Here is a 25193-nt window from a genome sequence, read left to right on the forward strand (position 1 = left end):
GCGAGAATGAAGATGTGGGTGGAGGCCTGTTCGTCAATGGCCAGGCCAGGGGGGTTTACATCAGATAACCCGATTTGCATGCTAGCACATTCACCCCGGAGGCAATGTGAAAGGATTGGCGAGAAAAACTAGAATCGGGAAATAATTGTGAACATAATACAATGGTTCTGCCCTACAAAGGGCCCGATGAAGTGGCCAGCCCATCAAATTTGGAGTGTTGGGTGGGGAGAGACTCTACAAGTCATCTAGTCCAACCACCCGTTGGATGCTTGAAGCTCGTTCCTAACATCCTCCCCAAGGGACCATCCAAGGCACCAGCCCTTGAAGCTTCCTTCCCATCCCAGCGTCAAAGCCCCAAGGCTCCTCTTACCCCTTCTTTGGCTCCTTGGTGCTTGCAGAACCCGTCCAATCCCTAATTCAAATGCAACTTTGCACGTTTAAAAACAGCTGCAACTTACTGAGTACCTTCTGTGTGCCAGGCAAGCCTACAGGGTACATATTACCCCATTTCCAGATTGGAACCTTGTGCTCATTGGCCAAGTGACCTGATGAGATCTGCTCACTGACCCATTTCACTGGAAGCAGCAGGATGAGAGCCCAACGCCATCTGCCTCCAGAGCCTGCACTCTTGGAAATAGCTATCACTTTAAACTTGGCAAACATTTATTTAGCACCTACTCTTATGACACCCTCTGTCCTGGGTATCACAGAGGTGGGTAACCTAAGGAGAGTAAGCATAGTTCATAAGTTCCAGAGCTCCCCATCCTGGTGTCTGGATGGTGAAATCAACACCCAAGCACTGTGATAATGTGCACTTGGCTTTGGCTGGAAGCCTAGATATTCCAGGAGAGGAAAGTGATTTATGTTTGGCTCATTGCATGAGCCTGGTTCCTACTGGTAGCACTGGGTCAAGCCCAATGCCAGAGTCACCCTAGGGTCCCTGCCTGGGAAAGATCTGTATCCCTGCAGGATTCAAGAGGGGTTGTACCTGGAAGGGTGGAAGGTGTGAGATCGCTGTGTATAATCAGATCTGAGTAAAGCAAAGCTTCAACTTGGACACGTCCCAGGGCTGAGCAGGGAGGAATACAGCAAGACTGAAAGGCTGCAAAGCTGGAAGCAAAATGAGAACAGGTGTAGGAAAACGGTTGGGCAAAGCCACCAGAGCCCAGCCTGCGCATGGAGCGTGTGTGCAGGAGCTCCCCCTTCAGGCAGCTTGTGGTACTGCTACCGTTGTGGCTGGGGGACTGAAAGGAAATGGACAGGCCCTGAGGAGATGAGGTTTCTGTTAGCAGGTTGACCTTCCTAGTTGTGTATTTCTTAATGTGATGTTGACATTAGTAACAACCTAGATTAAATGTGTTAGATGCCTGATGTACATGAAGATGCCTGAATGTAAATCTTCCATATATTTGCACTTCTATACCTATTACTTCATTTATCTTTTCAATGGCCCTGTGAAAAAGGGCCAGTGAGCCCTCACTCTTCAGGTGACAGAGGGGCCTAAGGGTGAGGCGACACCTTTGCCTCATCCACTCGCCATGCGCCCAGCTTTCATGCAGAATAAGCACCCAGACCCCAGCCAAACCTGGACCCCCACCCCACCTGTCTGTCCAAATCTGGACATCCCTCCATCTCGGAGACGTGCTGCTCCTGCCCTGCGTGGGCTCCTTTCCCTGGCGGAGATTTGCTTCGGTCCCTCCAGGGGGTAAGCACTCCGCCTACCCTGGAGCTGGCCCCAGAACTCAGCGCCTTCTCCAGCTGGTGTGGCTAGAGAGGCGGCAAGAACTCTGCTGAGAGAACTGGACGGGTCGTGGTGGGTGGGTGGGGGACGTGCCCTGTCCCCTTTCCACCTCACCAGATAATCAGCCCTGAGCATCTCGCATGTGTACATGGAGGGGGTCGCCCTGGAGTCCTGACCTGTACAAGGGTCCTTTCCTAGGTAGCACCGAAGTCCAGCTTAAAAAATGGCACTTTTGGCTTTCCTTTGATTAAAATTGCATGCTTCCTTTACAGTTTCTGGCTTCTCTCCCTTCCAGATTTAGCAAAAGGTAAAACTGGGAACATTTTTTCTGAGAAGGAAATCTGCTAAGTGGCCAAATGGTTGTTTAGTGTAGGCACCAAAACTGCCCCCGCCCCCGCCCTAGTCTCTTCCTGGGTTTTTAAGGCTGTCTGGGGATTTCTCTTTTCTTCCTTCCATTCTCTGTGTTCTTTTTTAATTTTTTTCTTTTTTACTGGGAAATTGTATCCTGTTTTTAACTCCTATCTTTTCAAAGGACACAAGCCCCAATCTACCTGGTGACAGTCCCTTTTCTGTTCTATTATCTCAGTTAGGCCTGAGGTTTTCTGACACATATGATGTTTATCTATTCATCACGTATGTCCAATCTAATTCGGAAATGGATTTGATCTAGAGTCTCCGTATGAGTTAGGTATAAGAAAACAAAAAACAAGAATAACAATGCAGAAACATGTCATTAACACTAAGACTGCTGTACCAGAAAATCTCACTTCAGATTTGTTCTTAGATTTGAGCCCAAAATTTAGCTCTGAGTTGCCTGGCCTCCGAGGCAAAAAGAGAAACATGCATTGTAAAGCTCTCACTGTCAAATTTAATCCCCCGACACATACACGCAACACCTATTTTTCTCCAAAAAAATGCTCACAAAAGGGTCTTTTCTGACTTTAGCAAGTTGAGTCCAGGGCTGATCATCTTCGACCTTTCTGAAGACCTGAATCACCTGGGGAACTTTTAAAAACAATAACCAAGTCTAGGGTTCTGTGTGGGAAAATCACTGAGCTGTGCTCAGAGCAGACAGGGTCTTTTAGGTCAGGTCATCACACCTGTAAACAATAGCGTTCATTATATAAATGTGCCCTGGGAGGAGGGGGAGGAGCATAGGACTCACTGCTTTTCCTTCTTAAGTGGATCTTAGAGTTCGCCTTGCCCAGCCTCCTCCCTTGGCAGATGAATAACTGAAGCCTCTCAGTGTTCAGTGACTCACTCTGTGTCACACTGGTCTTTGGGGAAGTGACATCATAACGACTAAGCACATGAACTTTGGGTTCTGGCAGACCTGGGACACAACCCCAGCTCTGCCCCAACAGCCAGAGTAGGATACGTCATTTACTGAATCTTGCCCAGTCTCAGTTTGCTCATCTATAATATAAGGGTGATAAAAAAAAATACCTCCCCAGGATTATTTTTATAATTCGGTGAACGTATTATTTCATATAAAGCTTTTGCACCGAGTCTGGAACATGGTAAGCACTCAAGAAATGGTGAATGCTCTAAAATCCTGAAGGTTACGATGATGCTGACGTCACAGTGATGCAAAAACAAGGTGAAAACTCAGGCAGCCTAACGTCTACTGGAGCCGCCTTTCCATCCCCACGCCGCCAGGATTCTTGTCTGAAGTTACACTGACCGGAAGGACATCCTTTAGAACCACACTGGGCCATAGGGTAGCTGCTAACCACCCGTGCCCTGTAAAGCTAAATGAATTAACAGTGAATAGAATTAGAATTTTAGCAACTCAGTTGCATTACCCACATTCTAAGTGCTCAGGAGCCGTAAGTGGCCCGTGGCTGTCAGCGCGGGACGGCGCAGATTGAGAACACTTCCTTCGTAGCAGGGAGTGCTATCGGAGCTGCCTTCTCGGCTTTTGCTCACCTAACTTCCTTACGTCGGTATGTTCCTTATTTATTTATTTCAAAACATTATGCTCTCACTTGAAGCTAGAAGAAAAAGTGCCCTGGTCTCTTAACTTTCCTGGCAAGTACACTGGAGTCCCACAGAGCCTCGATGACACACAGTCCCATAGCTAGTGAGTACCAGAGCCTCCTGTGAAACACGCTTCTGACTCAGACCACGAGTCATTCTAGGGTGGCCCCAGGGGCCTGGGTGATCAGCTAGCTAAAGTCAGTGTTTTGGTAAGTAGGGTTCCGATTGACCAGGGCTGGAGCATGAATTTCATCTGCACTGTCCTACTGCCAAATGCAGGGTACTGTGAGTTTAAAGGATTGATTACAGGAGAACTAGAATATCATGTTCTCAAAGCCACAGGCCAGTGTCAGAGACAGCCAGGGCAGCACGGGGAAGCTCCAGACCACACTTAGCCTCTCCATTTTATTCCCTTTATTTGTGTAGAAGAAAGTGATTCTGTGTGGTATTTTAAAATTGACCTGTTCTTGGAATATTATTCAGCCACGAAAAAGAAGGAAATCCTGCCATTTGCAACTGCATAGATGAACCCGAGGGCATCATGCTAAGGAAATCAGTGAGACAGAGAAAGTACTGTGTGATCCTTCTTATACACGGTATCTAAGAGCTGAACTCGAAGGAACAGAAAGTAGGATGGTGGTTATCAGGGGCTGGGGTGGGAGAATGGGGAGATGTTGACCAAAGTGTAAAACCCCAGCTGTAAGAAGCGTAAGTTCTGGGAATCTAATGTACAGCGTGGTGACCCATTTAACCACACTGCCTTGTACACCTGGAAGTTGCTAAGAAAGGAGATCCCCACTGAAAGGAAATGGTAATTATGTGAGGCGATAGAGGTATTAACTAGCCCTACTGTGGTAATTCATTCACAATGCATCCAATAGGTGCGTCACATCACCAATTCACACTCACACAATGTTGAATGTCCATTATTATCTCAGTAATCCTGGGCCGGAAATGGCTAAAATAAAATACAATTGACCTGCTCGTTTTCAATTTAAAGCATTTCCTTGCAAGAGAACTTTTGCAAGGACAAAGACTTTGAGATACATTTCTGACTTCCAGAGCATCCGTATGGTTTTTATTCGTTGGGTTGATGGCGATGCACTCAAAGCCATTGCCAGTAAATATTCACAAGGTTGATGAGCACACTCAACTTCCTTTGACATAATTTATGTCTATAAATGAACAAACAAGTGAGTGTAACAAATATTATAATCAATGGAGTTTCATGGGACCAAATATATTCTCAGGGTTCCAAGGTCGCAGTCTTTAGAAAATAACGATTAAGAGGAAAGGTTTTTGTCTTTTTGTTGTGGTGAAACAGAAAGAAACTCAAATTCATGAGTTTTAGTGACACAATAAAGGGAAAAGAGAGATTTACCTTAAATGTTGTGGAAACTAATAAGAGTGTCACTTAGACTTTGGTTTGACTATGAGTGGCAGGAAACCCAAATAGCAAGTATTTAAACAAGAGAGAAGTTTATTTCTCATGTAAACAGACTCTGGGAGTAAGAACCCAGAGCAAGTGTGGCCATGTAAGCAATCATCAGAAATCCAGAAATTTCTCTGCCATCATCACCATGCGCCTTCCCCCTCATGGTCCAATTTGGCTGCTTGAGTACCAGCCCTGGCGTCTGCATCCTTGCGAGCAGAATGGAAGAAGACCAGAGACAGGTGGGCCACCTCCTTTGAGGGAGCTTCCTAGGAGTCTTACAGGAAACTTTGGTTTATATCATCGTACGAACTAATGTGAGGAAGGCAGAAAATGGATTCTAAGTGGCCATAAGCCCAAATAAAGATTGTGGGGTTTTAGTACTAAGGAAAGAGGGAGTAACACTTAGAGAGGGTCACCCCACAGTCTCTGACAGAGTATAAAAATATTCTCTGTGAACTTCCTAAACCAACGATTACAGCGAACCCGTTATTTTAAATTCTCAGGTAGTTTTGTGAATGAGTTCTTGATGTGTCTTTTCAAAGACTCTTGATTTTGTTTTGCAGCAGCAATTCTAAGGAAAAACTTCAGTATTAGGAGTTTGCGGTTTTGTTCCAGAAGTTACAAGGCTCTGTATGATGCTTCCCTTGCCTCTCTCCAGTGCCGTCTCCCACCAGCCCACTCTTCTCCATCGCCCTCTCTCCCTCCATCTCAGCTTCAGCCACACCAAGCTGAATTCTTCCAAAGCTTTGTGTCCCAGCGTGCTCTTGGCCTGTAGTCTCTCCCCAGAAATGACAGAACAAACAGCCACTAGCCCTGGCTCTGGGTCCTGCTGCTTATGTGTTCCCAGTATGGCTGCTTCTAACTGTCCCCTGAGGCAAGTTCCATAGCCTTTCTGTGCTTGTTTCATTATCTATAGAATGAAGGTCATAACAATCCTTACTCTATGTTCTTGTCATTGTCTAATGAGCCAAAGAAAGAAAACATTCAGAATCATGCCTAGTACGTAAGGAGTCTTCGATACTAGCTGATTTTGTTGAGCATTTACTATGTGCTAGCAAGATTTGCTGGGTGGCCTTACAGAAGTTTCTCTCACAGAATCTTCACAACAACCCTGTCAGGTGGCCTTACTGGATCTCCTGTTGTACGTATGAGGAAGCTGAAGCACAGAGAAATTAAGTAACTTGCCCAAGGTCCCACAGCTAGTAAATGGCAGAGCCCAGGCTCACGTGCAGAACCCTCTGTCTCCAGGGCACATGTCCTTTCCCCCGCACCAGCACCAGATTCAAAGGCATGGTGTGGTTTTTGGTTTGTTTGGGGGTTTGGGGGGGATGCCATCTGCTGCCTTATGGAGACATGATAATCTTCTTGGAGGCAGGGGCAGGCCCAGATGTCCTGGGAGTTCATCCTTGACCTTTGCCTCTTGGCCTTGACCTGGCCAGGCCCTTCCCTTTCAGGCTTCTCGAGTCCCTGCTCCCAGCCTCTACCACCTCCTGGATGTGTATCTGCAGCAGCCTCAAGCAGAGGCTGTGGCTTCCCCACTTCTGAGGCCACAGCTCCCCTCCCAGGGCCATTTATATCCTGGGCCCCATCATCATTCCACCCACTGGAGATCAGGTTCCTACCACAGAGGCCTCTGTGCCCCAAGCCAGGCCCGGCTGCGGTGCAGCAAGCAGCATGGCCAAGAGAGGTGCAGGTTGCTCTGCCAACCCCTGAGCAGTGTGTGAGCAAGGACCTCGGGCCTGCCGATCATCCTGCAGCTCAGAGCTGGCCTTCTCTAAATCAGAGAGTCCCCGCCTTCGGTGGGCATCAGAAACCCTGCAGAGAATGGACCAGATGCCGTTGATAAATGCAGTAGGCTGCCTAAAGGCCGGCCCCTGAACATCCCGGGTCCCGATCCCTGCAACCTATAAACAGTATTTTATATAGAAAAGGGGTCCTTGCGGATGTGATTCAGTTAAGGATCTTGACATAGACTGTCCTGGATTGTCTGGGTGGGCCCTAAGTCCAGTCACAAGAGTCCTTAGAAGAGAGAGGGAGAATTGACACATACAGAAGAAACATAGAAACGCAGAGGCAGAGGCTGGAGTGATGTGGCCACAAGCCAGGGACCGCTGGCAACCTCTGAAGCTGAGAGAAACAAATGGGCAAGTAGATCCATGGAGGAGGCACAGCCCTGCTGGCACCTGGAGTGCGGACCTCGGGCCTCCAGCACTGTGAGATTTCTAATTTTTGCCATTTTAAGCCACCACATTTGTGGTGATTTGTTACAGCAGCTACAGGAAACTAATACACCCAGCAAATAGGCAGGAACCCAGGAATGTGCATTCTACCTTGTTCCCCAGGAGATTTTGAGACTCTTGCCCCCCAAAGGTGGAAACCTAGATGGATTACCTAGACTGGAACTCCAAAAGAACTGGAGTCTTACACCCCAACACTTTGCTCCTCTGATATTAAAAGTTTGAGAGACAGAAGCATGTTGAATGCTAAAATGCTGATGGGAAAGCACAGGGGAGCCCTGGCTGGTGTAGCTCAGTGGATTGAGTGCAGGCCTGCAAACTAAAGGATCACGGTTCGATTCCCAGTCAGGGCACATGCCTGGGTTGCAGGCCAGTTCCCAGCAGGGGATGCACGAGAGGCAACCATACATTGATATTTCTCTCTCTCTCTCTCTCCTTCCCTTCCCTTTGAAAGATAAATAAATAAATAAATAAATAAGAAAAGACAGTACAGGGGAGGTGGATGTTGAGTGATGGGACTGTGGGAGGTAAGTGATGGGAGCCACGTTCCCAGGGAAGGCAGGGCAAGAAGGTCAAATTAGGGAGTGGTAAATAGGATGACAGCTGTTCGCCAACAGGGAGGAGATCGTTGCCATTCATGTACCACCACTGCTCTACCTGAACCTGCCTGCCCCTCAGACTCTACTTGCACCTCTCCAGTGCAGAATGTGTGACCGGAAAGCTGGCGAAGTTCCTCTGGGTGGTCACATGCTCCTGCTGGCACTATCAGCAGAAATCACCACCCCACCCAGGACCACTTGGTACTTGCAGGGAATTTACATAATCATGCATTAATGGGGCTGACTTTTACACTGCAAGGGACTGGTCCTTCTCGTCTGAAATGGCTTCCTCTTTCCTGAAAGCATTGACTGTGCCTATGATGCCTTGTTTCACAGCTCCCAAGCTGTGTGTCTGCACACTTGGGATGTCAGGAAGTGGTCCTCTGTGTGATCCGGCCCCAAGCCTCTTCCCTGCCCTGGCTGGTGTGTACAACAGTGAAGGGGTGGAATCAGTGTGGAAAGAGGAGGCTGCATCACAGCAAACAGTTGAGTCCCATGGCAACCAGGGCAGCGTGTGCTAGTCAGGGCTCTCTGAGAAACAGAACCAAGGGGGTGTGTGTAGGACCGTAGCCCAAATCTGAAGGCAGTTTGCTGATAGAATTCCCTGTTAATATTACTTTGAAAAAAAGGGAAAAAAAAGCCCTTCACAGCAACATCCAGACTGGTGTTGGGACACATATCTGGTTACTGTCCCCTCACCAAGTTGACACATAAAATTAACCATCACACAGTATATATTTTTAACACTTACATTCCCAGGATGATGCTAAACACTGTCATGAATACAAAGTACCTAGCAGACAATGGGATGGGTGCTTAGATTTGAATGAACTCCCCAGGACTGAAAGATTCTGTTTCATAAGATTGTTGGAAGACTAAAGGAGAATCAGGTGGGAGGCAGAACCTGCCTCCCGTGATAAAAGCTGAAATTACCAGCCACTTGCTGTCCCCGCCTCCCTTGCAGCTTGGCGCAGGCTGTGAACTAGGCTCAGCCCACTGGACATACTGCCCAACTTTAACCAGGAGATCCAGAGACAAACAGGCTCCTTCTTCTATTCTGTTGTCTCCTAGGCCTCTGAGCTCTCTTGTAGCTCTCTCACTTCTGGCCTCACTTTCTCTGCCTTAAACATGATAATAGAATTTATCTTTCTTGGTTTCTGGCTTGAATCATAACACTCACTACAGCCTGGTTACTCAAAATGTGGTCCATAGACCAGCAGGTACATCACTGCCCGGGAGCCTATTAGCAATGCAGAATCCCAGGCTCTGTTCTAGACCCACTCATTTAGAATCTGCATTTTTAATAAGATCCCAGGCATTTCATCTGCATATTCATGTCCCAGAAGCACTGAGCTAGGACACACCCTTTGGCTCCTCGACTCTGGGCTGTCTGCAGGAACCACCCTCCTGGGCAACCTGACCACACTTTGCACAGTAGGGCTGTCACTACAGCAGTAGCCACTCTGACCCCGCCATCCTCCTAGCGCTGGTGCCCACAAATACAATGAGATTACAGAGAACATTGCTATAGAAACCAGCACTGGAGATGGTCTCCTATCAATTTTGCTGCTTTTCCTTCACTCCCCGTATCTCTGGAATTATGAGCTTTCTAAACCACAGTAAAACCTCTAAATTCCTCCCGAGTGTAAGAAAGACTCCACAAATAACAAAGATGAAAAGTCAGGGCCACACGATTTATAAAGTAAAGGCAGAGCAACTGCAGAGCTTTCCTTTGATTTGAAAAGAGGTGACCGGAGTGTCACTCTGTGTAGCAAAGCCCGTCCTCCGCCCGGCAGAGACAAGGCTGGGCGATGTGAAGAACAACGCTGGCGATGACGATGGTGGTAGCGGCTGCCGCTCACTGAGCACCTTCCTGGCACCAGGTGGCACCAGGTGCCGGGCTGTGCATGTTAATCCCATTCGATTCTTGCAACAACTGTCTATGTTAGTTTTCTGCAGCTGTGTAAAGAAATTGCCACAAACACAGAGGCTTAAAATGACACGTTGAGTACCTTACAGTCCTGGGAGTCAGAAGTACAGAATCAGTCTCACGCTGGGGGCGTCAGCAGGGCTGGTCCCTCCTGGAGGCTTCCGGGAGAATCTGTGTCCTTGGGGGATTCTGGGGGCCGCGTGCCTTACTTGGCTCATGACCCTTTTCTGGCATTAGTTCAGCCTCTCCTGTCATCACACCTTTTACTCCCTCCTCTGACCTTCTTGCCTCCCTCTTCCAAGGACCCTCATGATGGCATTTAAGGGTCCACCTGAAAAATTCAAAATAGTCTTCTTTTCTCAAAATCCTTATCTTTATCACACATGCAAACTTCATATTGCCAGGTGAGGTAACATGCATAGGTCCTAGGGATTAGGATTGGGGGGCCATCATTCAGCCAACCCCACCCTCCAAAGTAGATACTGTTATTAACCGATTTTACTAATGAGAGAACGGAGGCATGACAGTTGAAATACCTTGTTCAAGGCCACACAGCCAGCGGGTGGGGCCAGAGTCCAAACCTTGTTCAGTTTCTCTAAAGCCAGAGCTTCTAACCGCTGCACTGCACGGCCTCCAGATGGCTTTGAATTCATCCACTGTCATCACCAGGTTAAAGGAAAGGAGCCGAAAACTATCAGCACTCCAAAAATTTTGAGGTTCCAGTTGAAGTTCCTCTACCACAGACTAAAACCTCAAGGGCAAGGCAGGAGTTAAATCATATCACAGGTGTATTATTCTGCCGGGGCTTCCATAACAAATTAGCACAGACCGGTTATCTCGAGCAAAAGATATTTCTCACTGTGCTGGAGGTTGGAAGTTCAAGTTCAAGGTGTCAGCTGGTTTGATTTTTTGCTGAGGCCTCTCTCCTTGGCTCACAGATGGCCACTCCCCTGCCACCACTTCCACGTGGGTGCCCCTCTATGCACACGCTCCCCCTGGTGTCTCCCTGTGTGTCCTAATCTCCTCTTATAAGGACAGTAGTCACACAGAATTAGGTCCCACCCTAGTGGCCTCATTCTAATACAGTTACATTCATTCCGAGGGACTGAGTGTTAGAGCTTCAACACACGAACGTGAGGGGGATACAAGTCAGCCCTTATGAACAGGCATTTTCTCTGACCTTGGGAATGGGGCAGTGTGGGTACCTGCAATGAATTTCAGAGCCCTGTGGTTGCCCTCACTCCCAGCTTTCATTCTCAGTCCATGATCGTTACCATGGTGTCTCCAACCTCACCTGCAGTGACCTGAGCATTCCCCTGGCTCCGTGATCCCATTAGTTTCTTGTGGCAGCTGTGACGCATACCACAAACTTGGTGGGTTAAAGCAACACACATTTCTTTTCTCATAGTCTTGGGGGTCAGTAGTCCAAAATCAGACTCAGTGGCCCAGAATCAAGGTGTTGGCAGGGCTGTTTCCTTTTGGAGGCTCTGAGAAGAGAACCCATGACCTTGCCTTCTCCAGCTGCCTTCCTTGCACTCCTTGGCCTGCAGCCCCTGCCTCCATCTTCAAAGCCAGCAGCGGAGCATCTTGCTTCAAATGTCATCTATATCAAATCACCCTGTTTCTCTCTTCTAAGGACTTGTAATAGTCTTCAGGCCCCAGCTGGATCCTCCAGGATAATCTTCCCTTCTCAAGACCCTTAACCGAATCACACCTGCCGAGTCTCCTTTGCCATCAGCATCCACAGGTTCCAGAGAATAGGGCCTGATGGCGTTGGGGGCCATGACTCAGCAGTGCCCTTCCTCACACACACCCTCACCACCCCGTCTGCCTTGCAGGGACAAACAGGATGTGCTGCCTGTGAAAGCCTTGATGAGATGTGAAGGAGTATTCTGCCTCAGGGCCTTTGCACAGTCTGTTACTGCTGCCCGGAACCTCCATCCTTCTACACACACATTCACCTATGGCAGATTCCGTCACATCTTAGAGGTTTTATCGCCTCCTCAAGAGGCCTTCCCACCCCCACCCTGCTTATGGTCTGTCTCAGCACCTCCACACTGACCGCAGTTTGTGATTGCTTTGTTACTTCTTGGTTTATGTGTTTCTTATCTGTCTCCTTGGAAGACTGCTGACTTTTTGTCTCCATCAATACCACCTTCCTATGCTCCTTCCCCTCTTCCCTGTTCCACACACTAGACCCTCCCTAAGCCCCCAAGCAGCTGGCTCTTCCAATAGAATCAAAGGCTTTTGAGGAGGAAGGAACCAAACACACCCAGGGTCCGCCAACTGTGGCCCAGCGTCTGACTCTGTAAATGGAGATTTCCTGGGACACAGCCAAGTTCATTCATTTATGTATTTTCTGAGGCTGCTTTCTCTCTGCAATGGCAGAGCTGAGCAGTTGCAGCAGAGATGGTGCGGCTCATGATCCCAACATACTTGCTCTCGGGCCTTTTACAAAGAAGGTTTGCCAACCCCTGAAATAGCCCTTCTGATCCAAAGCCACCCACACCATACGCCACCCCCTTTAGCACCCAGCCCCTCCCCCACCACAGATGGTTGCTGGTCAGCACCAGCTCTGTCCACGTGTTTCAGAAAGGCCCCACGGTGTATGTTCTCGATCTCCTACTTGAATCTGGGCCCAACACACTTCCTGAGCTGACTTGTTCCTTGACCCTGCAACAGGCCACCTGGACTTTTTCCTCCCTTCTAGAGCCTCTGATGCCACCCCACAGACTCTGTCTTCGAAAGCCATAGCCAAGACTTCAGGGGCCACTGCCCTGTTTGAGCTGATCGTGCCCCCCAACTTGGATCACCCCGGGGCCACCTGCTCAGGAGTTATTAAACCTGGCTTGCTCCAGAGTCCTCAGAGGAGCTTCTATAGAATGCGGATTCCCAGGCCAATTGAACCGAAACTCTGGGGGTGGAACCGGGATCTTGGCAATTTTCACTCGCAGCCCTGGTGATTCTGATGTTAAAACAACCCACAGAACTGCTTCTTTCAGTCATGAGCTCCTCTAGGTCCTACTCACTACAGACCTCTTCAGACCGAAGTCTGGAGCCCGTGGAACAAGGTTGTCCTGCATAATCTATAAGGAAAATGCAGTCTTTTTTGTCCTCGGCATGCTTCCCCTTCTTCTTAACTCAAGGCCCTAGGATTCTTTCCCATCCCCAACTCCTCCAAAAGAAATATCACATCATACTATTTTCTCCCTCTGAGTAAACAAGATAAGGAGACTTTTCAATGCCTTGCTGGCAAAGAATTCATGAGCTTATAAACTATGGAGGTCAGAGTGACGAAAGGAAGGCAATGTGAAAGGCGAGAATAGGTACATAGAGGATTCCCGGGGAGGCTGGAGTCCTAGGGATCAGGGTTTCTTATTCTGAGGCTCGCCGGCTGTCTTGGTCAAGGTGCTGTTCTTGAAGGCTTCCGAGCCTTGTGCCCCTCTTGGGCATTCATCAGGACTTGGCTGCTTGCCCTAGGCCTGGACGTCTCACAGGTGTCAGCAGCCAAGGGCAGGACTGGCAGTTGTGGGCTGTGCTTCAGGGGCACCGGGCAGAGGAGAGGCAGGAGCAGCAGGGGACAGGTGGGAGTGCCTCTGCAGGACAACCTGGGGGTTCTTCCTGAGCACCCGGAGCCAGTTTCAGCAGTGATGGTGACATGGTGTCAAAAATAAGCCCTGCTCACCGGAGACAGTAGGAGCCAATTCAATTTCAAGTCAGCAAGTGTTTATTGAGTGCCCAATTCAGTTTAGGTGATGGAGAGGAGGGAATGCAGGCCGATTCCAGCAGAAATAGCCGAGGCGTCTGCCCCTCAGCTCTCTGGGTCCACAAGCTCGATTTTTATCCATTTCACCCAGTAAAACATTGGTAAATATCAGTCTGGTTCATGAACAAATATTTATTAAGTGCTTAGAGCCTGCCAGACACTGTCCTGGGGCTGGGGCTGGCGCTGGGGCTGGATCGGTGAACTAAGTAAGCAGCCCCAGGCCCCTCCTATGCAGTTTCCATTCTAATGGGGCATCTGCAAGGCCACGGGGTCCGGCCAGTGCAGTGGGGTCTTCCATGGGAGGGGCCGGGGTCAGTGGAGTTACCAGGTGAGATGTTGAGGGAGAGGTGGGGTTTGAAGTGTAGTTTGAGGGTTAAGTGGAGCGTAAGTTTTGAAAGCGCTGGAAGCCGTGCAGACCAGGGTCTGAGCTATGTCAGCAGGACCGAACGTGGCAGGCCATCAAGGGTCCATGGCCAGATCACCTCCCCTAGGGTAACAGGGGCATGCTGGGTAACAGCGTGTGCTGGGAAAGTGGCCAAACGAATGTGAGCATCACATGGGGTCACGGCACATGGGCTGTGCAGTCAGGTGACTCGGCTCTGACGCTCAGCTCTTTCGTACTTGCACACCCTCTAATCCCAGGCGTGCTGCTTAACCTCAACACGCGTCATTCTCCTAATCTAGAAAACAGGCGTAATCATAACCAGCAACATGTAGGTTGGTTCCAAGCATCTAGATGAGATCACGAATGGGATTAACTGAGATGAAATGTTAACAACAACAGCAACAAAAAGGCTTAACGGTTTAATATTATTAACACTGGATGAATGGCCTGGTCTTTAGGAAAACTGGAACCATTCTGTCACCAAAGTCTTGGTGGGAAGCTTATGACAGACATCTGCACACAGCATGGGTTTGCTGCCTTGGAACCCTATCCGTTTGCTGCCCTCTCACTCCCATGGCAACCATGCTGGACCCAGCGGCAGCGCCCGCGCCGGGATGAGGCAAGACAGGCTTTTGCATGACCTGGCTGCCTCAGATCCTGCACCCTCGGTGCCCCACTCGCCTCACCCTGGTCCCAGCCCTGCTGAGTGGTTAGATACCTCCTTGACCTACACGGTCTGTTTCTCAAAGTGTGGTCCTTGTTCTGCCTAAGTCAGTATCATGGGGGCTGCTTATTAAAACCAGATTCCCGACCCTGTGCAATCAACATTTCTGGGGAAAAGGCCGGGAATGTGCATTTTAACACGTGTACCCACCCACCCCCACACACACACTCATACTCAGTCACACACCAGGCTATTCCCAAGCCCCCCATCAATACCTCAGAGCAGAATCCTTTGAGTGTGGCCCCCAGCCCAGCAGCATCAGCATCCCCATGGTTAGAAGTGCAAATTTTGGGCCCACCTCCCTCCTCTACTGAATCCAACACTCCAGGAGTGGGGCCCAGCAATCTGTCTTTTAACAAGCCCTCCAGACAATTTGGATATACCTTCAATTCGTATGGGGAAGGTTTGAAAAACTACCACTTAAATCAGAGCCCCTGATAGGACTCAAGTAGCAGTATTTTTCAAAAGCCCCGGCCCCACTCCCACCCCTTAATCCTAATGTGAGGGCGGAGTTTATAGTAATTAGTGGAAGAAATAGGAAGATGGCACAGATGTCCTACACTTGGAAAGTTATAGTTGAGCCACAGACCTTGCCTCGGTTGGTTCTCGCAAGGAGCTGGGCACCCTGCTGTGATCCCAGGAGCTAGCGAGGACTCCCAGGCTCCCAGAGCTTGTTGCAGGGGGGGGGGCCTCCCCCGCCTTGCACCCTGGCTTCGCTGGCTGTGACTGGCGGCTGCCTGCTGACTTGGCTCTCTTTCCGCTTTCCCTAGGTGCCAAATCCTGGTGCTTGGACTGAGCTCAGGGCTGGGAGAGCACAGAGGGGTGGCAGGGAGCCAGCTGGGGATGGCAAGGGAGAGCGGGAGGGCGCCTTAACATTGGGCCCAGAACAGGGAGCCCCAAGTACCAATAACCCAGGCATTGGGCGGGGGGGGGGGGGGGGGGGGGGGNGGGGCGGGGACGGGGGGGGGAGGCTTCCACTAAGCACCAGACCCAGTGCTTGGTGCTTTAAGTGAGTCATCTCCTTTATGTTCACATGATCTCTGAGGGAGATAGTCCTCAGAAGAGTCCCATCTCAGGCTTTCAAAGTCACTTCGTCCCAGGCTTACAGATGAGGAAACTGAGGCCCAGAGACTCGGGAGAGACTACCCCGAAGTCCCCAGAGCGGTCGGGATGTCTCCAAATGCTCTCCCACCACAGATTTCAGAGGCAGGGCCTCCGGGGAAAGCGGGGGTGGGGGTAGGGAGTTGGGGGCCCAGGGGGTGGGGCTGAGCCGGCAGCCCCCGTGGCCGGAGCCGCCCTAACCTGTCTCTGCGTCCCTCCCCCATGCAGGCCCTTCCTCGTGCTGCCTCCGCTGATGGAGTGGATCCGGGTGGCCGTGGCGCACGCTGGCCACCGCCGCAGCTTCTCCATGGACAGCGACGACGTCCGCCAGGCGGCCCGGCTGCTGCTGCCCGGCGTGGACTGCGAGCCGCGCCAGCTCAGGTAGGGGCGGCGGGCGGGGCGCAAGGAGGGCCGGCCGGCATCCCGCTGCTAAGAGACCGCGGGCGCCCGCGGCGCTCGGACTCACTGCATCCACCCCTCCAACCCAAGTCCTGCAGAGCGGCTTGCCCAGGCGAGCAGATTGCCTCGCCGGGATTGAAGCCCCGCTGGTTTAAATGACAGACTGGGGTTAACAATAAGCGGGTCCCTGGAGTTCTGGGAATGGAGGACGGGAACAAGGCTGTGTGGGAATGCTCTGATTCTTGGACTGCAAGATATTGGGTGCCTCGATTGTATGTTCGATTGTATGTTGATTCTGTTCGTATTCTTCCTATGCTCTCTCTGTCTCCCCTCCCCCTCTCCTTTTCCGCTCTCTCCTGCTTCCCTCTCTTCTTCTCTCTCCACAAGAAGTAAATTATGACCTTCCTATAGTTCTCTAACAAAACCTTGCAGAGTAAAATTTCTAGCTGGGTAAGAGCGCACCTCTGCTTTTTCACGTGCATGGGGATGGAGTGACTCTCTGTTTCTCAGGCCTGTCTCCAGGTTTCCCCTCCATCTGGGCGGGAGCTATTTATGGGGCCTCATTTTTGCCCCAAACAAAAGAAATGAAACAACAACTCACTCAGCTGAGTCGAAACCTGGCTCCAAATGCAGAAAGCACAGGAACAGAAGGGTGTGTGTGCACGTTCCCGAGTGCCTGCGCTGTTTGCCAGGTGGTCCTTTTTAGCATTCCCAAACCCCCCACTGCCCACCCGATGAGAAACCGTCCTTCCTCTAGCGTTCGTGGGACCCCATTGTGTGGGCAGGCTGGAGAGATTTCCTCCCTTCCGGAATCTGATATGGAGACGGAGCATTTGCAATGTAACACATGTAGCCCAATGGAGGCCCAGAGCTGCCCTCAGCCCAAGACCACGCAGGGTGCTGATTCAGGTCTTCGTTGCTCACATTTATTGAATGCTTACTGTGTGCTGGGCACTGTTCTAAGGGCTTTAAACAGATCCATTATATCTGCTATATCCTCAGACCCTACCAGGGGTGTGCCATTATGACCACTGTACAGATAAAGAACCTCGGGCACAGAAAGGTTAAATAGCACACCAGGGAGCACAGAACGGTAAGCAGTGGAGCCAGGGTTTGAGTTCAGGCAGCCCAGACCCCCGGCTCATCATTGTAACCTCTGTGTTGTGCTATCCTCAGCTTCCTGTCTAGGCAGTTCCTGGCTGTGCTGCCATTCCTTACTACTTGTCACCTAGAATAACAGCAGGTCTCAGGAAAGGCTGAGAAGCAGCCATTTATTGAGCATTTACTATGTGCATGTATCTATTACAACAAGACATCTGTATTGGTTACTTGTCTCCTTCAATCCTAAAAGCAGCCTCCTAGGGTTAGTGTAATCTTCCCCTTTGACAGATTAGGAAGCTATTGGGGGGACCGCTTATAAGTGGAGGCACCTGAGATGAGATCCTTGTGGCTCATTATCCAAAATCCATCCTCTGCCCACCTGGCTCTCCTGCCTCCTCTTTCCTGGGTGTGGCATTTGACCTGCAGGCTCACTTCCCCCACCCTTGCTCACTGCCCCAGGTGCCACCTGGCATGACCCTGACACTCCAGCTGTCCTCCTTGTGGGAGGTCTGGGGATGCTGGGTGGCAAGAAAAATAAGATGTTTTCTTAGCTCTCGCTGACAAAGTACTTCTTGTTTTTCATGCTCTCAGGAGATGCCATGGCTTAAAGGTTAGGAGGCTGGGCCCCAGAGTCCCGTTACCTGGGTTCAAATCCTACTGCTATGGTTAATTAGCTGTACAACTTTGGGCAAGCTAGTTATCTTCTCTGGACCTTGGTTTTCCCACCCGATACATGGGCATAGTAATAGCAGCTACCCTCAGAGGTGGGTGCAAGCAGGAAGTGGGGTCATGAACTTGAAGCTCCTACACACACAATGCCTACAAGGAGGAAGTGCTCACGACCTGGCCTTCATCGTTAGCTGGCATTGCCCCGAGTCTGTGTCCCTGATATAGGAATGGAGGCTCCTACCCAGTTGTTGCTTTATATTCTTAAAGGCTTTTAATCCTTTCTCATGTGAGCCTCCTAAACAAACACCGTTGTTATCCAGGAAAGTAGTGTTGTCCCATTTTGCAGAGGAAGAAATCAAGGCCCAGCAAGACTAGGTAACTCTCCCAGCACCTCACAGATATTGACAGAACTGGGAACCGGATATCAAACCCAGACATCCAGAGATATAACCAAGCTTTCTGGTCCCCACCCTAGACTCAGCCCTCTGGGAAGACACTGATAGCCCTCTTCCAGATGCTTCTAATCCTTATCATGATTCCACAGACCGCACATGAGCTTCTTCTGTTCATGTCTCTGCCCACCCTCCAACACGGAGCTTCCATTACATGGTCCAGTGACCAAGTGTGTGTCCTTCTGACACTCACACCAAGGAGTTCCGTTTCGGCCCTGGTCCAGTCTCGAGGCCCCGGCGCTGGTGTTTGGGTGTGAGTGTGACCCCCGTGCGGGCCAGAGTGCACGCACGCAGAGCCGGGAAACAACAGAAGTCAATTCCGTGTCAGTCTCGAGCCTGTTTCTGCTCATTCGTGTCTCAACTCATGACTCATTTGTCTCCAGAAGGGTGATTTGTGTGTAGAAAATATACTAATTGATTGTTCCAGCTCAATTTTCAAATTCAGAAATCATTTTTAAAGAGAAAATTAAAATAACAGTATTTCATGAGCTTTCCTAACAAGTATAAACTTACAAGTTCCATTAATTAGCTTGGATTCAGCACATGAAAGAATGAATGAGGTATTTTTTTAAATATCTACTTTTTTCCGTGGAGGCAACACAAAGATACATCTGCACATATATTTTCCAGTCTCATTTAATGGGACATGAAGTTGGAATCGCTGTCTCCAGTCTGCAGGTAGCAGGATCAAAGTAGCTTTGTGCGTGGAGATATTCTTCTAACTCAGCACCTTGCACCAACTATCTTCATGGTATTATCCCATTTTACAGAGAGGAAAGCTGAGGCTAACTGAGGTTATGGAATTTGTCCAAGGTCACACAGCTGCTGTGAGGCAGACGAGGCCTAGAATGGAGGTCTTGGCCTGGGGAGATAAAAAAATACAGTCTCCTTGTCTCTCTGTTCTCCCAGACATTCAACTTCTTTGAAGTTTCCAGACTGGCTCCTCGTGCCGAGTCCATCAGAGCTGAGCTCCTCTTTCTACATAAACAGCCCTTGAAAAGTAGGGGTGGTTTGGCAGTCCAACAAACGCGGGAACTTGGAACCTGGACCTTGGTGTTGGCGGCTAGTGTCCGTGACTGTTAGCGCGTATAATTACCTGCCAGCTGGCCAAGCTTTCCTGGTGGGAAGCAGCCGGACAGAGCGACCAGAGCCGAGGGATCCCAGGTCTGACGCTAGTGCTGCCATTGATTTTCACAGTGACCTTGGTCCAATGCTGTGTGATTTCTGCTTTGCTCTTCACTCGGCTACAGTAAAGCCTCACCACGAAAGGAATATCGTTTGATGCAGCATTTGTGAGGAGCGACCCATTCAGGCTTCCCTCATTAAGGCATCCGCTCATCTAAACCAGGGAAATGTGGCCTTTTTCTTTTCCTTTCCTGCCCTCTGGGAGGTGGGGGAGGGGCGGTAGAATAAGGGAAAGAACAAATAACACCCTCTTGGCAGGGTTTGTACTTTTAAAAAAATTCATTGGTTTTTAAACATTTTAAAACTACAAAGTTGTTTTTCCCATATTTCTAAGAGACAGTTTTTCTGCTCCAAAGTGAGACTGTGTTAAAATAATAGTTGTGAGGGCTCTTCCCAGATCCCATCTTAGTGGATAAACGGCACCAACCCACAGGACTCAGGGGTTGTTAGACCCATGAGCTCCCTCCAAGAAATGGTTCGTGTTTCTGTAGGTGTTTCTTAAATCACCCCAGCTTTGGAGCTGTTCCCATGGGGATAAGTTTGGGGGCAGTAAGGTGCAATAAGTAATGGGATGGGCCTCAGGAGACTTGGGTCGTCACATCTTTTCCTTCACTCTGTCATTATATTTATTGAGCGACAACTAAGGGCCAGGCCCCACACTGCATGCTGTCACTAGGGTCTGCTGCTCTCTAGAAAGAGACCTTGGGCAAGTCACCCCACCCCTGTCACAGGGCTAGGTTCATCCCCTGTGAAGATGGGGTGACCACTGCTCTATGGGAAGAGGAACCTCAGTGTAGCAGGGGGTCCAACCCACAGCCCGCTGTCTGCATGTGGCCCAGGACGGCCGTGAATGCGGCCCAACACAAAATCGTAAATTTACTTAAAACAGTGTGAGATTTCTTTTGTGATTTCGTGTCACCATGTGTTCCATGTGTGGCCCAAGACAACTCTTCTTCCAGTGTGGCCCAGAGATGCCAAAAGGTTGGACACCCCTGGACTGGGCAAGGTCATATGTGAGTTTAATGAATTGCATCGCTGTTCGATCTGCTACCTTTAACCCTTCCCAGGTCTGCTGGGCACCTTTCAAGTTTTTCCTGTTTGTCCAGTGAAGGGTTGGACTGGGTTCTAAGGTAAAGGTTGTGTTACATTTGCACCTGTCCTAAAATTCCAGTTCCTCATATGTTGCCCTATAATGACAGCGGAAAGTTTGGGTTCATTCACCAAGCATGTACGGGGTGTAATGAATGGCCCACCAGGCCCTGTGGGAGCCGCAGGGGTACCAAGTCAGGAACGCCCCAGCTGCTGCCCAGAAAGGTCATGGAGGGGACAGCCTTGTGCTGTCAGGGCTGCTGGCCCTTGCCCCTCTGAACCAGCAATTTTTAACTAGGGTGCTACAAGAATTTCTGAAGCATGGAATGCCCGACCATTTAATCAGGGGCACTGATCTCTTCTCCCTTAGATTGTCCAAAAAAAAAAAGAGACAACAGCCACAACAATAGCCATCCAGTGCAAATGAATCAAAATTATACCTGGTGGTGTTTTGTTTTTTTTTTGTCAGATTGACAAAAAATACATTTTTTGATGTGCTACAAAATTTTAGTAATTAGTTTATGTTCACGGCATGGAAAGGGTTGGAAATCGCTGCTCTAAACATCTGGGCACTTTAAAAAGAGGATCAGCTGAATGAGGGGAATTCCAGCCCTTGGTGTCAGAAGGCAAGACGCTGCCCTTTGCCAGGTGGCTCAGTTGGAGCATCATCCCGTACACCAAAGATTTCGGCTTGATTCCCAATCAGGGCACACCCCTAAGCTGCGGTCTCAATCCCTGGTTGGGATGCATACGGGAGGCAACCAATCGATGTTCCCCTCTCTTTCTCTTTCTCTCTCTCAATCAATAAACATATCCTCAGGTGAGGATTTTAAAAAAAGGCAGGATGCTCTACATCCAATTTTCGGCTCATCTCGGAGCCAGGTCTCGTTCTGGGCCCAGAGGAGAAGGGGTCCCTGACGAGGAGCCATAGACAACAAGCAGTAGTGAGCAAATAAATGAGCAAGACAATTTTGCAGAGTGTGAGCTCTACAAAGAAAGTCAACACAGGGTGTGGGGAGGGAGGGAGAGGTCAATGGGATGTTCAGGGAGCACCTGGGGACCTGGGAGGGGAAGGGACAGTGTCACTCTCCTGCTTTGGAGGCATCTGTGGCCTTCTGGCCAGGGGCTCATGGAAGAGACTGGGGTGGGTGATCTTCTCTCCCAGCAATTTCCCTCGGTCACGTCCACCTCGATTCCTGAACTCAGACCCGGGCCCTCCCCACTCTCCTGCAGGAGTTCACCTGCCGAGGCAGAGCGCCTGGGCCTGGCATGGCTCTGTGGGGCCCTGGGAGGCTCCCAGCCTCTCAGAGTCGGAACCACTCTGTCCTCTCCCCTTGAGTGCCCTTGACCTTGGCTGGCTCCAGACAAGTCCCACAACTTCTCACGGCCTCTCCAGCGGGATGGCCACAGAAGTGCCGCCATGGATGCCAGCCCCTTCTTCACCTCCAGCGTGGACATACAGTGCACGCTGCAGGCCCCACACTGCCCCCACACTGCTGTCAATGCATTAGCGCCTCCTGGAAGACAGGAAAATGCCCTATCCCTGATCCCAGGAGAGTCACTTTGAGGCTCAGCTGTCCTCCCCTGACCGTGTCCGGGACAGGCCACAGAGCCTGCTCCGGGAGCCGAGCTGGGGAGGTGGCCCTGCACTCTCGTACCAAGCACCTACTGTGTGGAGGGCAGGCAGAGGGGTTGAAATAATTACTGAAAAAAACCTAGTAGATGTTCTAAGTAGATGTTCTAATATAAGGCAACAGCGATCTGGGCCTGGGAGAACTAGAGATGCAGGCGGTACCGTGTGATCGGGGCCCTGCCAAATAAACAGATTGACCTGGTGGAGAAGGTGAACAGGGGACAGGAAGGGGGGAGGCGTTAGAAAAATAAGTCCACACAGAAGGAGCCACCTATACAAAGGCCTCAGGGTGGGAGAGCGTGTTGGAGGGAACACGAGGACTTCAAACTCAGAGCTTGGAGTTCAACCAACTGAGTGTGTGGGCCGGGCCCTGGGATGGAAGCTTGGCTGAATTCAGCCCAGGAGGGTCTTTCATGCTGTCCCAAAGAATTTTGACTATATCCTGCAGGAAGTGGGAGCCGCCACAGATTATTAGGCAGGGAATTGACATCAGATTTGCACTTTAGAAAGAGGGGCTGGCAGTGGCATGAGAAATGGGCAGGATGGGGCCTGGACTGAAAAGCCACTGCAGGAATCCGGGTGAGGGACGAGGACAGCTGGACCAAGGTCTTCGGGACAGAGAGATGGGGAGGACGCTAGAGAAAGAAGGTTGAAGCAGCAAGACTTAGTGACCGATATGGGGGTGAGGGGGGCAGGGGGGAGAGGACGTGGGGAGTTCATGCTTTGTGGGTACATGCAATTGTGTCATGTATATACGTTACACGAGGGAGCACTGAATATGTTTCCCCACGATTTTTAAAAACTGGCTCTGGCATGTCATCAACTGAAAAGACCACACAGAGTAGTGTATGAAGTGTCGCCCTGTGTGAAGTGTACCCACGTGTATTTACTGTCCGTACCTGGACTGACTCCAGGAGGGTGGGAGCGACCCTGGTGACCAGGGCTGACTCTGAGAAGGGGAATGGGAAAACTGGGCGTATCAGCTCCCTGGGGCTGCTCCGAGGTTGGCTGTGAACAGCGGACCTTTGTAGTCTTGCAGTTCTGGGGACTAGAAGTTCAAAATCAGGAAACCTCTAGAGAAGGATCCTTCCTTGGCTCTTCCCGCTTCCCGCAGCCCCAGACATTCCTGAGCCTGTGGTTGGTCACTCTCATCTCTGCCTCCCTCTGCACAGCCCTTTGTCTCCCTGCAAATTTCCCTCTTCGTAGGAGACACCAGTCATGTTGGGTTAGCACCTGCCCTAACGACCTCATCTTAATTTGAACACATCTACAAGGACTCCATGGCCAAATAAAGTTGCTAGTATGAGGGGAGAGGGTTAGGGTTAGGATTTCAACCTATCTCTTTTTTTTTTTCTTATCAATGTACGGTTGCCTCCAGCACATCCCATACTGGGGATATGGCCTGCAACCCAGGCATGTGCCCTGACCGGGAATCAACCCGGCGATGCTTTGGTTCACAGGCTTGCGCCCAATCCACTGAGCTACACCAGCCAGGGCCTATCTTTTTAGGGGACATAATTCAACCCATCACACTGGGGGACAGAGCTGGGAAGGGACCTTACTGAAAGGTTGGATTTTTATAGCATGTCCATGCTGTACCTAGTGCCCTTACCAAATTTTTATGTTGAAAGGGACTCTGAGGTTTCTGCCTCGGGAGAATGTGTAGCTAGGGATGCTTTTACCAAGGACAGGACAAGGACAGTGCGGGAGCAGTAATCATGGGCTCGGCTTTGTTGAGTGCAACGTGCTGTCCCACTGGGTTGTGCGTGGAAATGAGAGAGCCTGTGTCAGGCTTCTCCGTGGGAGCAGAGCCGCTGGGGAATTAAGAGCTCACCCTCTAGTCTAACAGGGAGGAAGCAGAGCCCAGGGGTGGGGAGTGCAGGCCTTAGAGCCTAGCTGCCTGGCTTCAAATCCTGGTGTGACCTCTCCTTCCCTGTGTGACCTTAGGTGAGTCGGTCACCTCTCTGGGCCCGTTTCTGTATCTATAACGGGGCCGGGGTGGGGGGGGAATAATACGCCCATCTCCTAAGGTGGTGAGAAGGATTAAGTGCAATAGTGTATAGGTCAACCACTTAGCACTGTGCAGGTTGTAAACCAGGCAGCACACTTGCCTTTGCTAGTGTGACACACTATTGTCCCGTAGTAAGTGCACATGATGTATTAGTGATTATTCTTATTCCCTGCCTTCCCTGAACCCCTTCCCACGACCAAAAAGCTCAGCTCCTTCTGGTTGTCAAAAACAATTGGCTCAGCTTTCTGTAGGGGAAGGAAAAACCCTTGAAGACATGAGGCGAAGCACTATCGGGAATAGAGGCTGTAGCCCAGGCTGAGCGCAGGCGCAGTGACTCGGCCCCTCCCCCACCTGATGCAGGAAGAGAATCGCCTGGGGCCGACTGGCTTGGGGACCGCTGACCCCAGCTGTGGCTCTGGAATTCCTCTGGACGACTCAGGTTTGACATTTTCTCTGATGTGTTAGAGTTTCAAAACCATCGTTGGCGAGGGTCCCGAACCATGTCCAGAGCAGTTGAGTGTCCATCACCAGCTGCATTCAACTACATCTTAAGCGGCATTTGGGGCTCCCTTCCAAATTAGGGCTTCCGATTCAGGCTGGCAGGTTGAGGGCATGTCAGGTGTCCAGTGGGATTTGGCTCTCAGAGGAGTGGGGATTTTTTTTTTCCTTTCTGGCCCACTCTTGAGTCGTAAATTTCTGCCCAAGGTGTTTATTTACTCATCTGCAACTTAGATGGGGTCATTAACAGAAGGGAAG

At 50.2% G+C, this 25193-nt stretch overlaps 1 protein-coding gene across 4 annotated transcripts in view; it reads left to right on the plus strand.

The window, feature by feature from the left end:
• The window catches only part of ABTB3 (ankyrin repeat and BTB domain containing 3), a 262591-nt gene that overhangs the window by 181624 nt on the left and 55774 nt on the right, over positions 1 to 25193 (plus strand). For 3 of the 4 annotated variants that reach the window (XM_037068141.1, XM_037068140.1, XM_037068139.1), the window contains exon 4: positions 16127 to 16279. In XM_037068141.1, coding sequence (XP_036924036.1) covers positions 16127 to 16279 — 153 coding nt within the window. Of the gene's footprint in view, positions 1 to 15848; positions 16004 to 16126; positions 16280 to 25193 lie in introns of those variants that run through there. The other variant, XM_037068142.1, reaches the window with a different exon arrangement.

Source organism: Sturnira hondurensis, unplaced genomic scaffold, assembly GCF_014824575.4.
Source record: "Sturnira hondurensis isolate 20B ecotype Veracruz unplaced genomic scaffold, ASM1482457v3 Scaffold0017436, whole genome shotgun sequence".
Lineage (NCBI taxonomy): Eukaryota > Metazoa > Chordata > Mammalia > Chiroptera > Phyllostomidae > Sturnira > Sturnira hondurensis.